The sequence below is a fragment of the Pteropus alecto genome, unplaced genomic scaffold (genome assembly GCF_000325575.1).
Source record: "Pteropus alecto unplaced genomic scaffold, ASM32557v1 scaffold86, whole genome shotgun sequence".
Taxonomy (NCBI): domain Eukaryota; kingdom Metazoa; phylum Chordata; class Mammalia; order Chiroptera; family Pteropodidae; genus Pteropus; species Pteropus alecto.
The window spans coordinates 1,160,693-1,176,394 of record NW_006442109.1 but is presented as its reverse complement, the minus strand read 5'-3'; the positions used below and the strand labels follow the sequence as shown (position 1 = coordinate 1,176,394).

Here is a 15,702-nt window from a genome sequence, read left to right as displayed (position 1 = left end):
AATGAAAAGAAAAGGAAGTCAAGGAAATGATGCACACCAGATTCAGAATGATAATAACAGTCAGAGAAGGAAGGGGTTGAGAAAGGAAGAGTCAAGGGGTTAGATATAAGTTATTGACAAGTCCCTAGGGCTTTGGGAAGGGCAGGGTTAGAAGGTATTTATTACATTGTTAAAAATAACTCAGTTAATAAATAAAAGTGCATTTCACCTAGATCAATGATGAGGCAGACACGTGAGCTCCAAAAATAAAAATTAAATAATAATTTTTAAAAATTCCCAGGTGATTCTGATGATCACTCAGATTTGAAAACTTCACTGACAGGTAGGCATTATTTAGAGATGAACAAACTAAGGCTTGGAGACATTAAGGAACTTGCTTGAGGCCACAATACTAGTGAGAGCCAAAGCTGGGATGCAAAGCCAGGTCCTTGCTCTTTTCACCTCACCCCGTGACTCCTAGCAGCCAGAGCCCTCAAACTAGGAGAGAGTTCTCAGAAGGTGAGGTCTGGCCTTCCTGGGCCCCAGAGATAAGCCACTGGGAAATTTTTCTTAGGAACTAGCCCCTTATCCTTTTAGGCTGTGTGACATATCTCCAAAGAAGAGTTCCCCTACCTTTCCTGTTCACTCTCCAGGTAAGGTGTGTGCATGTGCCTTGGTACCAGGGCCATCCGCCTCACTCATTCTATTGCTGATCAACTCACAGAAAAAATTCACCCCCAAAACGCTGAGGCCGATTCCCTCCCTTACAGACCTTCCACGGTGGGAGTAACTTCGAAAGACAGAGGCACAGCTGTAGTGGAAACTGTAGTGGCCAGAGGCTCCCATCTCCTCAGCAGCTGAGTAACACTGGGAACATCAGATGCGCCAGAGGAGGACTCTCTTCCTTCCTCAGTCTCGCCATTTTCTCTGGTAACTTCAAGGGTAGAAACCTGCTGCTCTTGTGTCACCAATGATAAAGTGGCATCTGCTTCTTGAACAGTTGTTGTCATCTCTTGAGTGGTGATGTCTTAAAAGAGGGAAAACAACATTTTAAAATAGAGCGAATCCCTTTACCTTAAAAAGTAACTATATAATTAACAGTTAGAAAAAAAATATCTCAGATAGCTATTTCAGGGAATGAGAAGGCAAAGAGAAGGGCTCAGAAACAAAATGCCAGTTAATAAATGTTCTCAGAGTTGCTTCTTTCAGGGGTAGTGAATCAAGCTAAGACAGCTAAGGAACCTGCCTAAGTTTACGTAGTTAGTGCTCTTAACCACGGTGCTAACTGTACCCGTCAACAGATGAATGGATAAAGAAGTTGTAAGATATATACATACACACACACAACGGAATACTATTCAGCCATGAGAAAGGACAGCCTGCCGTTGCCCAAGGAACAATCTGTTGAAGACTGGAATTTGCTTTTGGGTCATAAAAGAGAATGAAACAGACTTGTAGGGTATGACATATCTATCATAGATCCACTATCCAGACATTATAATCTAAATAAATTATTAAGACTAATTATAAGGGTCAATATTTGCCCCATTCTTAGGAAGGAACTATGCTGGAAATTTCAAATCCCGAGCTATTATTAAAACTTAATTTGTAGAAGACCCTATTATCTTTCTTTTTTAAAATATTAACTCTAGATACATAGCATATTAGCAAGTCCAGTTAATTATACAATGAAAAAAATAACATTCTGGGGATAGCTGAAAAGGTTTTCTCAAAGTTTTTATTAATGACATCATGGTACTTCCTATTATTTGAAAATATTTTTCCTTGGAAACCATTTATTTGCTTCAAAATTGTGCTCGCACAGTTTTCCAACGGTTTATTTTCTTGATCCTCATTCAGTTTGGACTTTATTCTTTTGAATTGAAGAGATTTTTACATTTGATGGATTGAGATACCTGGTTATAGGATAATGTGAGTTAGAGTAGGGTTCTTACATATTTGCTTTTTATACCGCTGATTAAATTCTTCTTCCTCCAATAAGATTGTAAACCTCTCGAGAGCCAGAATTCATTGCCCTTTTTGTATCTCCAGCACCTAAGACAATGCTGTTTGTCACAAAAAGATAATGATGTATAGTTTTATTATTTTAAGCAGCATGCATTCTCCATGTTGCCCTCATTTCTGAAAGCATAATGAATATTTTGAGAACAAATATGTAAAAATAAAGGTATAGTCAGCGGTCATAGTTTCATGAACTAGCAAGAAATATCAAAATGGCATAGTACTTTGAATAAGGAAGTGACTGCTGTTAGAGAAAGAAGAATGAGAACTAGAAATAGTAATGGAAATTTTAAAAAAAACATTCAAAATTGCTCCACATCTCTCATTCTTTCTATTTCCCGTAGAGAAAAAATAATAATGTAATTACTGTAGATTACTTTTCAAATCTAATCTTCAACTGAACCAGCTGAACAAGAACAAGAACAAGATAAATCAGAAGACTGACTATAATCTCAGGATACTCATCGGTTCATAGTACCCCTAAACCAAGTAGTCATTGGATTTCCCAAAGGGAATAATGCTTTAAGTAGTCTTTGGGCCCTAAAATGATTGGCATTTGAGTTGTTTACTTCTGAAAAGTACTTATAACCACCAGAAAAAGGGTAGAAAGCTTTTTTGGATATTCTCTAAATTCTGGTGTCAATAATCTCAACTTTTCACATTCTTTTTAACTCTTTGGGAGTTAACTCTAAAAAAAAATTAGATTGAGAGGAATTATTTGACTGTTCCTTTCTCTATGAAGAATATTTAGAAGCTGTTTGACTAATTTGGACAGTGCAGGCAGTCAAATTGGATAATTCCAGTTATCTTCATTTACTCATCCACTGAATAAGTATTTATTGAGCACCTACTATGCTGTAGGTATCATGCTATGTTCTGGAAGTAAAAAAGAAGTTGCCTTTTAAAAGACTGTAATTAAGTGAGGCAATTATACTAATCAAGGAACATATTCAATAATCAAAATAATAATCAGACAATTACTAAATTCATTTTACTTTTTAGGCTGTATAAATAGAAGTTAGTGCAAGCCTAGTACATAAAAATCGTGGATTCTATTGTGCAATAAATAATCGTGAACTATATGACTTATAACTCTAGGAATATCTTAAAGTGTTATGGAGGATTGAAGTAAAATTCTTGTTCAGTCATATCTATTATTTTCATGGTCATGTGAACCCAACTCTCTTCATGGAATTTAAAAAATCAACTACAAAACATTTTTTGGGAGCTTCTAGGAAAACTTACATTTTACAAGATCTTTCAGTCTTTAAAAAATGAATTAGACATGAAAAATTCAAACTTTTATCATTTTAATTCAATCCCAATAACAGTTTATGAAAGACATTACTAATTTGATATTTTCCATTAATTAGTCTAATTAGCTGAAGTAACAAGCTGTACATATGCCAAAACAATTTGGAATGAGCATATATGCACATTACGCGATCTTTCCTTCCCCATGCTGTTATCTGACCAACTACACATAATAAAAGAAAAACATTATCCATCAGCAACAAATGTAAGGCTTGTCAGCTCATAACATTCACAGATGTAAAGGCCAAGAGGATGTAGAACGTGCAGAATCAAGTCAGCGGAAAAGATTTATCTGTATTGGTCCCCTCCCATTTCTAGACGACTTTCTTTGGGGGGAAATAAAGTCAAAGAACTCACACAGTTAATACGATGAGATAAATATTTACCAAAAGCTTTTTGGTAAGAAATATCAGGGACGTGAGTATTGTTTACAACACCTTGTAAATAAGTATCCTACAATGTTTATTATATCACTTAAAAATATAGCTAATTCACATTTTCTTTTGTATTTATACATTTTCATAATAAAATGTTTAAAAATATTAGTCTATATCAAGGTTTCTTACCACTATTGACATTTTGGCTCAGAGAAATCTTTGCTGTCGGGGGGCTATCCCATGGCTTGTCGGATGTTTAGCAGCATCCTTGGCCTCTACTAGCTGGATGCCAGTAGCCAGCAGCACTGCTATGTTGTGACAAGCAAAAATGTCTCCAAACATTGCCAAACGATGTGGGGAAGGGAACAGATTATTCCCAGTTCAATACCACTGGTCTATATGCAGGAATTATATTTGGGTGTAATTTTTATATAAAATATTTTTTATTTGTTTTCTGTTGCTTTTCGTTAAAACTTAGACAACTTATTTTTAAATTGTCACTTTTGAAAAATTAAATAACAGCTGAAACTAATACAATGTTATATGTCAATTATATCTCAATTTTTAAAAAATGATAAAACTAAATTAAAACATTCCAAATTAAACGAATTTTGTTTTTCTTTCTTTTACCTTTAAATGTATTTCCCAGTGGTTGATATGTCTCAGACTCATATTCTGAGATGGAAACAGTAGTCTCTAAAAAAACCATAGCATTGTTTTCCTTGGTGGGTTCCAAGAAGCCTGCAGTATTTTGAAACAGGTTTTCAACAGAGGCTTTCATATCTTCCATCAGCGTTGTGGGAGTAAAGGAACTTTGCTTGATGAAGGCAGATGATCTGCTATCCTCATGTGGTATTAGCAGGGCTGTCCCCGTGTGTGTTTCCCCTTTAGGCAGCCCCAGAGCCCTATGTGCAGCCTCTGTCAAAGGTTCACCCCCTTCCATACCTTCTACACCATTTTCAGTTACTTGGGTTGTCTGAGATGTTTCCATTCTCACCTGAATTTCTGTATTGTCTCCAAGCTTTGTTACACTCTCTAATTTGGTGTCATCCCACTCATCACTTACAACAGAAGAAGCTGCAACAGCTGTGCTGACACTCACTGTGACTTCTGGGGCTCCCAGCAGGCTATCAGTTTCCAGCTCAACACTTAGAGTGTACTCAGAGTTTGCAAGCCTGTGCTTAGTGACAGTAGCCTGGATATTATCAGCTCTCATCCGTGATGGTTTCTCCCTATCAGACAGGAGACGAAAAAAAACAACCTGTAATTCTATATGATGATAGATGTTCACTAGATGTTAACTAGACTTATTATGGTAATCATTTCACAGTATATATCGAATGATTATGGTGTACACCTGAAACTAATACAATGTTATATGTCAATTATATCTCAATTTTTAAAAAATGATAAAACTAAATTAAAACATTCCAAATTAAACGAATTTTGTTTTTCTTTCTTTTACCTTTAAATGTATTTCCCAGTGGTTGATATGTCTCAGACTCATATTCTGAGATGGAAACAGTAGTCTCTAAAAAAACCATAGCATTGTTTTCCTTGGTGGGTTCCAAGAAGCCTGCAGTATTTTGAAACAGGTTTTCAACAGAGGCTTTCATATCTTCCATCAGCGTTGTGGGAGTAAAGGAACTTTGCTTGATGAAGGCAGATGATCTGCTATCCTCGTGTGGTATTAGCAGGGCTGTCCCCGTGTGTGTTTCCCCTTTAGACAGCCCCAGAGCCCTATGTGCAGCCTCTGTCAAAGGTTCACCCCCTTCCATACCTTCTACACCATTTTCAGTTACTTGGGTTGTCTGAGATGTTTCCATTCTCACCTGAATTTCTGTATTGTCTCCAAGCTTTGTTACACTCTCTAATTTGGTGTCATCCCACTCATCACTTACAACAGAAGAAGCTGCAACAGCTGTGCTGACACTCACTGTGACTTCTGGGGCTCCCAGCAGGCTATCAGTTTCCAGCTCAACACTTAGAGTGTACTCAGAGTTTGCAAGCCTGTGCTTAGTGACAGTAGCCTGGATATTATCAGCTCTCATCCGTGATGGTTTCTCCCTATCAGACAGGAGGCTTCCAGACTCAGTGCCTGCTGTGGGCTCAGTACCAGCACAAGAAGTTGTCCTTTGTTCTGTGCCTGCTTCAAATTTTTCAGCCCTTGGATTGGTGGTTAATTTTTTTTTAGCATTCACAAAGGATGAGGTTGAATGTCCCAGACTAACTCCTTCCTGACTTTCAGTTGTAAACAATTGATTATCCACATACTTCAGAAAGACTTGTGTTGCTTCTGTGGTCCCTTCTACAATGGGCTGAGTGTTGGTACTACTGAAGGTCTCCTGCTTCTCATCAATAATCAGAGCAGTTGCAGTAATAGGGTTGGTTACCATGGCCTTGGAAAGCCAGCGTTCAGGCGACGTTCTCTCTGGCTGGCTGGAGCCAAATACTTCTTCCCCTGCTGAGACCACTGGTTCAGTAGCAATGTCAACATCAGGGCTATTGAATTGCATGAGCTCACCTCCCATAGAATGGGTTTCTTTGTTAATAGGGGATACTTTATTTAATGACGTTGCTGATGGTCCCACTAACCCTCTCATTGGATCTTCAGAGACCACTGGTTGGGGAGTGGACTTTGAAGTAATGGAGTTATTTTCTGGGTCGTCTGTGTTTATTCTCTCAGATTGCCCTCTTTTTTCATGAACATGAGCTATCTCCCGTCTTTCCACTTGAGGGAAGGCCAGACATTGTGTGACAATGTTGAGAAGCAGAAGGCCACAGAAAGCCAGACAAATGTGCAATACAATTGTTCTTGTCATAGTGGAAGAGAAATTTGCACAGAAGATGGTAGCGCTGATAATTTCAGTAACTGAGTCCTACAAAAAAATAAAGCATATCCAACTGTCATATAAATATATTTTGTAAATAAGCCCCTTTAAATCAAACCATAAGTAAAATAATCTTCTTGATTTCATGCTCAGAGATGGTACGTAAGAGAGAACTGTTCTATTTCTTTGTACCTTTGAGACATGGATAACCCAGTTCATTTTTCCCTGCTGAATTCTGCAGTTGATTTAACTTGATGCTCTCTAGAAAAAGGTACACATAGTTCAAGTACCAAGTTCACTGTTTCTTAAATACCTACTTGAAATAAACTACCTTGAAGTCACATTTGCAATATTCTCCCAAATTCCTCTATTAATTATGTAGCCAGATGACTGTAGAAATAGTAACATGTCAAGGATATAGAAAGTAAATCTTACATTACATTCAAAGAACTTTTTAAGTATGTTTTAAAATTTATAAAATGTCATAAAATAGTGAATGCTAGTTATAATCAAGAGTTTTTAAAATATGTTAATGATTTTCAGCTAAATTTTATTTTTAAAATGCTTAGATTATTTTTAAAATGCTTAGATTATTTCTTTCAACAGTTATTAAAATTATAGGCAAAAACTTCATGTTCAAAGTTTAAGGATTAGACAAGGTAAAAGAGTTAATATAAATAAACGCATTCATTAAAAGAAAAAAACTTTTTAAGAGAACCCAAACACATTTTAAATTAGCAATTCTCAATGAATATACATAAATTATACAATTAAGATTCACTGTATTACTTTAAAAAACTATTCACACTCTCATTAACCCTAAAACTATATAAAAACTGCTAATTTTCCCCCAAACTTAAGGGTTTTAGTTCTTTTTATCTATTTTGCTGAATAGGACCCTTTCTTTTTTCATCATCAGAAATTTCTCAGATGCTGCAGGTTTTCTAGAAAATTAAACTTAGGAATGAAAATTCTAAAATAAAAAACTTATCTTTATAAAAGTTAAACTTTTTCTTTCTTTCACGTCTAATCAGTAAACTATCTGCTTAAGCAAGTGATGTGTACACATAAAATATAAAATTCTACATTTTCGTAAGGCCTTTTCCCCTTAAGGTGTTCAAAGCTTTCACATGTTATCACATTTAGTCTTATAGATCCTTTTGAGACAGAGAAAAAGGTCAAGTCCTTAGTCCTACATGTCTAAAGAGAAAAAGAAGGCTGAATTTTTCTACAGGAGGAAAGAGAAATCCATGGATTCGGAGCTGAGGCATCTTGCTGAACTATCAGTACAACATAAATGAATCACCTTGCAAACTGAACTTCCAGACCGAGACAAGTCTTCAGATTACTACAGCCCCAGCTGACATCTTGACTGCAACTTCTTGAGAGAACTTGAGCCAGAACTACTCAGCTAAGTTAATTCCAAATTCCTAATGCACAGAAATGAGATGAAATAACATTTATTGCCACCAAGTTTGGAGGTAACTTGTTACACAGAAATCTTAAATCCACAGTACTTTAGGAGAATATAGGAATGGGCTGATGTCATGAGGTGCCATGGTGTCATAAGCAGAAAAAGAGCATATCAAGGATCATAAATTGAGCAGCAGAAGAAAATTGAAGCCAGAGGTGTCTAGAAGAAACATAAGCCACTGTCCCTCACTCCAAGAATCTTCAGAGATACTGAGAAGGATGCTAAATTTCCCCATATGTAGGATGAGGGTTTGAAGCAATTTTATTTAAATATTAAATTACATATAGGTAGCTAGCATTGTTCTAAATGGAGAGAATATGGGAAAGATATTTGACAAAGAGGGAACGACATGTCAACATTCTGGCCACTAGTTATCACTATACTTTAGATGAGCCATAAAACACCCCAGTTCATAGCCAGGTAACAGATTTGTTAACAGTATTTGGCCTGCCACCTCTATTTCCCTTCCTTGAAACAAAAATATATGAGAGCTGTAAAGCAAGAGTCCTCAGAGTTGATGACATTACACCTTAGATTTCTGTGTAGACAAGTTGAACTATGAAATTGTAGTCGAAGATATGTAAAAGCAATAGAACTCTGGTTACTCCCAAGCTGTTCAGAGAACTGCCCTTTCCCAAACACATATTTTTTCCATTCAGTGAAATTTTACTAACCATTCCAGAAAATGGAGGATGTGGCCTAATGGCTTAGTCTACTAGATCCCATGCTTCTCATAAAAACTTGAAAAAAAACAGGCCATCATGAGTGGCAGTAAAGTTTAGAGGGACATGGACTGGCAACAGAAAAATGATTCCTGAATCCTAACTTTACTGTTAAAACTTGCTATGAGATACTGGGCAAATGGCCTCAGTTTCTCCTTTGACAAAAGGAAGAATTAAAATAATCTTTGAAATCCTTCTACCTCCATTATTCCATTTTCATATTTTATCTACAAGATATTAAATAAAAATACAAATATTTTCATATTCTCACAGTTTTGTCATCAAGCAGTCAAGGCACCCAAATAATTGAAGGAATGATTAACTGAATGAATTAATATTTTATTTAATATGTTCTGGAGTCATGTGGACAGAGAATATAATTTTATGATGAAATCAGATGGAGGGGTGCAAATGATAAAGATTTAATATAACCTCAATTGCGTATCGGAAACATAATCTTCCTTCAAGGTTTTATTTTCATCTAGATCTTGAGCTTTAGAATGTTTGTGTGAAGGGAATTCTGCCATTGCTCTAAAAGACTTTCCTTCTGTAATTAAGTGTTGGCCACCTGCTTTCTAAATCTAATTACAACAAAAAAGTGAGGGTGAACTGCTAGCCTATTCTACGTCTGTGTGCTCCAGCCATATGCTCCTCCTCCCCGCTATTCAAAAAGATGTCTGAACTTTAAAGAAGCAGAAAAGACAGCCTATAGAAATGGCAGCAGGGAACATGTCTGCAATTCAGAGAAATTGGTAGATGACCTTCAAGTTCCAGGTCTTTTTCCATCTTTCAAAGCACAGTACAAGTTCACATAGGCATGAGCTTGGTGACCCCCACCGGGAGTTGCATGACATAAATAATAAATAAAATAAGAATAAATAAGAAAAGACTGACCATTGTCAATTCAATCACAATATTTCTAAACCTAAATAACCATCTGCAATCATATTTTGAAGACCTTTTTTTTTCCCCTCAACATTATATCCCCTCCCTGGCAAGTGCCTGGCACAGAGGAAATGCTCAGTAAATACTGGCTGAACAAACAAATGAATGCATATAGTCCCCTTTGCTGAGGAAGGGAGAGGAAGAGATTTCACTGCTTATTAGAATTCTGTGTCTCAATTATCTTAAATCAACTCAAACATAAGCATATTTAACAAACAAAAGAACATCTCTCTAACTTTTCCTTCACACTGTGAGTTTGAATGCTGTTTCTCCTTCACTATATTCGTCAGGGCAAATAATTCAGATAAATAAATTCTAACGAAATTGCTAACCGATAGTGGATATTAGCTTCTAATAGCTTAAAAAGCATCTCTCTCAGAGCAAGTCAGTAGCACTTTGTCTCTCAGTCGCTATCAGGGTATCCTAATGGCTCAGCAGTCCTCTGAACAATTTACTGCATTTCTGCCCCCAGTGGGCAGATAAACTGTCCTGTCAAGCATTATCTTGACAATCTGAAAAAGACACAGTCCAGATTCTTTTTCTTTGTCAAGTCTAAGCATATTCAAGTTTCAAAGACAAATGAATGACAACATAAAAGATACAGCCTTAGCTGTCTTGTTAGACTTAACAATCAGGTTTTTTTAAACACTTGGTCACTGTTTTTCCAACTAAAATGTATACTGCTATTGTTTAGTGCGTTACCCAAAAGGAGACAGAAAAGGGAACCAGCATGTTAAAAACATAGCAGCAACAAAGCTACATTTTTCCAAGTAAATTGAGTTCCAGGTATAATATATAAGAAATATGAGCATTACCCTAAGAATTGCTCAAGACACAGGAGGGCTGTAAAGTATGCCAAAAAAGTAATGACCATCTGCCTGATAGTTTCCTTTTCTCGATATAAATACAAATACCATACATAAATAGCTGGTGTGAGGTTTTTGGAAAGAAACCTGCCTAACCTTAGATTTTCATTGTCTACTGTAAGTTACTTGGATGCCACCTGAAACATACCATCTTCTTCATTTGTACTTTTGGTGTCATCTTGACCTCTTCTCTCCTTCACATTCTGGATTCACAACTTCTGTGGATCCTTTCCTCATGACATCTCTTAGAATTGTCCCTTCTTGTCACATCACTGGATTGTTATTTTAATTGCCTCTAAATTGATGATCTTTTTCAGACTCTCTCCTCTCTAATCCATTTTATACAATCCAGATGGTTTATTCTTAAGAATAAAAATGACAATACTCAATAAAAAATGGCTACTCACTTGGCAGCACATATACTAAAATAAAGATGGCTACCATTTAGGGGATACTATGTGCCAAATGTTGTAAATGTCTTATAGAAATTATCTTATTTAATCCTAATAACAATCTAGTAAGATAGGTACTACCATTATCCACATTTTTTTTAGATGAGAAAACTACAGGCTTATAATTAATTTGCCTATGTAATCGTGTCTGTTTTTGAACTTGTGCATTCTGTCAGACTTCAAGTTCCCCGTTTTCGCCACTACAACTCTCTGCCTTCTCAGAACACATAATTTAATGTCCCCAAACCTAGGATTGCCAAACTCCATATCTGCAATGCAACCCTATAGCACTAGTACCCAGTACAGACACCATCACCAGCTGGGTATATTGCCCTCTTCTGCACCATACTCATTTCAGGTTTGTAAGTTTTGCTGATGACACCACACTAGTCTGAGCTCCCTCCTTCTTTCCTACCACAGGTATCCAAACCTTGGCCCCCAGGTCACATCCTGTTTACTAACTTCTGTCACAAAATTGACTCACCCATTCTCTTCCCACCCCTCTCCCAGCTTCTCCAGCACAAATCATCATATCTGTAGGTCTGGTCACCTCACAATAAGATTATGTTCTTTGCACACAAACACTGATCTTTGAGCTTCCTCTGTTTGCCATATAATTGCTAATAATGGTAGGCACATAGAGGAGGTGTTCAGTAAATATTTGCTAGCATGAAGGAAGTACAAATAACCATTTAAGAATATGAAAAAGAATGTGTAGAGTCTCCATTTTAGATTATAAGATTTTCAGTGCCATTTCATGGTCTATCCACTGTCTAATTGTATGTTTTCTTCATCGCCTAGCCAATGTGGGCTTCCTATTAAATGTGTCATTTTAATAATAGTAATAATTTATGTATTCTCCTTTATGCTATATTTTAGTTTTTCAGCATCTGTTTTCTTTTTAAAAAATAGATCAATAGTAACAAGTGACAAGTCTCAGAGCCTCAGGTCGACTTGCTTCCCAATTACCATCTCATCTTTTAAAATCCAATCAGTGATTCAGTGATTGATAAAGGGAAAAGGAGACTCTTTCTCTTCTTCATTTGTCTTTATAATCTTTCCTTTTTGTGTTTTTCCTGATTCTTAATAATTTGTCATCGTCTTATCTCTTTTGTTTTAATACTGAAGGCCCTCATTGCCAATACTATTTCACTTGTCCAAAGACGAGTTTATCAAGACTCTGACCCTATTAATCCAACTGTAGCACACAGCATTAGGGTACCTCATTTCTGATTCATTGTCCTATTGACAACTGTCACTGGCCTGATATATTGGTTTTAAGATCATCTGGCCCCAGTCATCCTTCACTATAAATTAAGTAACTGGAATGACAGATGATCCTTTCAGAAGCATTTTTGACCACAGAGGAAGGAGGGAGACTAGAGTAACCACAAAGAAAAGAATGGTTCACCCAGGAGGAAACAGCATCAGTGCTGACAGGGAAGAGGGAAAGTAGGCTGGGTCAAGATGGTTACTACGGCAGCTACCAGCACAGCGCTTTGCAGACCACAGCTAAGTTCCACATATTGAGCCCACAAGCTTCATTCTCTACAATTTAGTAATGTAGACAAATGAAGATGTCTGTGCTTATCACCCCTATCACATTATCCTATCCCTGGTAAAAGAAGTTAGACTTGAAGATTTAAAAACTGGCTTCAAGTTCCAGCTTTACCTTAGGAAAAAAAAAATCGCTGAAACTCATTTTCTTTATTGCAAAATGGAGATAATAATGCTCATTCCGCTTTCTTCAAAGGGTGGAAGAGAGACCCCCCCCCCCAAAAAAAATGATCATAGACATGAAAATGGCTTGAAGAAAAAGTTTTAGGTAGCATACAATTTAAGACATATTAGTGTGATACTGATATGCATTCTCCTCAAACTACAGAAATGTGAGCAATTTGAAGTATCCATACTATCCTTTTTTCCCCTAGCTATTTCCACGGAGCCTCCCCTTTCAGCTTCTCACGTAGACACAGTGACCTGGGAATCATCTGATGTTCGCAGAATCCTGTCCTAATCAATCTTGGTCAACAAGCTCTTGTCCATCCATCACACAGTTCTTTTCAATGACCCAATTTGACACTTCATTCCTTTTCTTTGTGGTCCACAAACCTTATTTGCTTGACAAGATCTCTAAGTTCTAGCTGACATTTAAGGAGAAGGTAATTCCCAGGTAGACATTTCAAGGAACAAACATAATAATATCTAACACTTCAACCTGAAACGTGATTCAGACACTTTTCTTATAATCACCAAGTAAACACAATACGAAAAAACAAGATTGACAACACATCTTAATTAGGGAATAAGTTTTCATTTTACAGAGATTAAACCCAAGTTCCCTTGAAACTGCCAGCTTCTTGTTGTGAGAATAAACAAAATTCAATGAACGAAAATGCAATTCCATACACAACTTTTCAGGCAAACATCTGCTAAATAATGAAGTACATCTCTAGTTAAAAAGAGTAAATTTTTCATAACAGGTAAGCCCATCTTCCTCCTTTAATATTTAGCATCAAATCATTTCTGTAATGCCAAATTATGATATTGAAAAGTCTAGCAGGAATTGCCAGAATATAAAAGTAAGAAGCTTCTCATGAAAACAAAGACAAATCCACATCTCCCTAATTAGCTCTGTTGCTGTAGCTACATTAGACACGATGAGTCTTGGGAATTTTGTGAATAAATGCAATCAATATCAAGTCTGCTGCATAAGTGCTTAGTTCATTATTAGGACAAATATAACAACTCTACCTTATTTATAAGAGTAAATCAGACTACACTTAAGTCTCTACTCCATGTAAAAGTAAGTAGCAATGTTCCGATTCCATGAAACCTCACCTGTTTTCAGTTTCTTTCAATAGATGCTACAGTGGGGTTCTGCCCACAAGTGAGCAAGTCGGTCTGTGAATCTGTGGGCGCTTGGCTTCAACAAGACTCCTTGGAGCCCAACAGCATCACTTTTGGTCAGGGAAATACACAAAAAGGAGAGAAAGGCATGCAAATTCTGGCCACACATTTTGCTCTCTATAGAAGAAATCCAACAGAGCTCTATGGTTATATGAACCACTCTCTCTTCCCCTTAAGTTTCAAACTAAAACTTCCAAAGAAAGACGGCAGACACACCTTAAAGCAGACTCTCTCCTCTCCTCCACATCAGCTCTGCTCTGAAAGGAAGTGCCGAGATCCTAGCAGATCCCCGAGATCAGCCTGGAAACCATATTTATCATCTTTGAGAACTCCAAACTCTTAAGAGACGTTGGCTGCTTCCTTGCCAGCCAGGGCTCTACATGTTCAGAATCTACACGGGTCAGGTTCTGTCTGTGACCAGGACGCACAGGCGACATCTGGGAAGCTCCAGACAGCACCTCCCAACAACCATTCTGAAGTCTCAGGCACAGCCTGAGCTCCTCTGCGTCTAACCAGCAGGCCCTCTTTCAAACTAAGTGACCTTTCCAAGGGCCATCCTCCTGCTGTCCCCTGGGGGACTGGCCAGAGTCTGAGTAAGGAGATTCAGTGACATCTCTGCGCTAAACACTCAACTGTTTGTTTTCTGAAAAGTAACAGAACACATTTCGGTGGCCACCGCAGCCCCCATTCGCTCCTCGGCTGCTGGGCATTGATTGGCGTCGGGAACATTGTGATCGATGCTTTGGAAGGAGCAAATCACAGTCTTAGGGAACTTCTCTATCACCGCTGTGAGCTTGAGAGGGTAAGAGGAAAGAAAGAAAAGCCCACACAAAAGCAGCCAGCCCTGCAAGCTCCGCCAGCACAAAGGCCCGCTCGCTGGTGCGGAGCCGTGAGGCTGGCTGGTCTGGAGCAAGGAGTGTGGCGTGTCCTCCGAGGCCTGCGCGCGGCGCCCAGCGCGCCAAGAGCTGCTCCTGCTCACCCAGCGCCGGGCACCGCGTTCGGCGAGGGCGCAGGGCGCACGCCTGGCGCGCCCCGGAGTGCCGCGCTCCCCAGACTGCATCGCTCCCGGGGCGACCCCGCGCCGCCCGAGGCTCGGGCTTCGTCTCTGCCCCAGTGCCCGGTTTGCAGCCGCGGCCGCCCGAGTGGCAGGAGCCGGGCGGGTCCTCACCTGTGCGCCTTCAGCCGAGCAGTGCGCGGAGAGCGGTGGCGCCCGCGCTCTGCATCCCCGCGGCAGCCCCTGCAGCGGTGGCGGCCGGCTCCACTGTCTGGGATGCCAGGGGGAGGGCGCTTCGCTTTGTTGCTTATTCATGAGGGCGCGGCTAAGGCTGGGGATTGGGCGGAGGTAAGATGTGCCCGCCCCGGCTCCACTGGCACTGACACCAGATGCGGTCGCCCCACGCCCCTCAGCGCCCACTCCCCCGCTTCTGCCCCCGCGCTAGGGACAGAGCCGCCGGGGCGGGTCCTGCTGCGAGCCGGATGCCTGAGACTCCCCGAGACCCCCTGCCCTGCGGTCCTTCTTCGCAACCTGGGCTTCTGCCACGGCTTTCCCACAGCGCCTACGGAGAAGAGACCTGGCACCGTTTTCGCTAGAAGACTGAATTTCTCTGGTCCTTGGTTAGAGCAAGGGGCGCAAGTGGGAGGCTGCAAGATGTTCCTTGTGGAAACTAATGATGAGCTGTGCCCCTAAATAGGACCCTGTAAAGTAGCCCTACACAAGTGTTCCCTTTTCAATCGCTCAGAGAAGAAGCTGAATGTAAATGCTAATAAGAAATACGGGTTATTGGGCCCTTGCTCCGGTTAGGCAAAATGC

At 39.1% G+C, this 15,702-nt stretch overlaps 1 protein-coding gene across 3 annotated transcripts in view; it reads right to left on the bottom strand.

The window, feature by feature from the left end:
- ARMH4 (armadillo-like helical domain containing 4) overlaps nucleotides 1-15,163 on the bottom strand; it is a 98,681-nt gene extending 83,518 nt beyond the window's left edge. Inside the window, exons 1-5 of one of the 3 annotated variants that reach the window (XM_015595803.2) lie at nucleotides 15,061-15,163; nucleotides 7,830-7,953; nucleotides 5,760-6,571; nucleotides 4,323-4,924; nucleotides 752-1,006 (exon numbers count right to left, since the gene is read on the bottom strand). In XM_015595803.2, the coding sequence (XP_015451289.1) occupies nucleotides 752-1,006; nucleotides 4,323-4,924; nucleotides 5,760-6,514 (1,612 nt within the window). In that variant the 5' untranslated portion in view covers nucleotides 6,515-6,571; nucleotides 7,830-7,953; nucleotides 15,061-15,163. Of the gene's footprint in view, nucleotides 1-751; nucleotides 1,007-4,322; nucleotides 4,925-5,157; nucleotides 6,572-7,829; nucleotides 7,954-15,060 lie in introns of all 3 variants that reach the window. The other 2 variants (XM_015595802.2, XM_006920141.3) reach the window with 2 other exon arrangements.
- Between the last annotated feature and the right edge of the window lie 539 nt (nucleotides 15,164-15,702).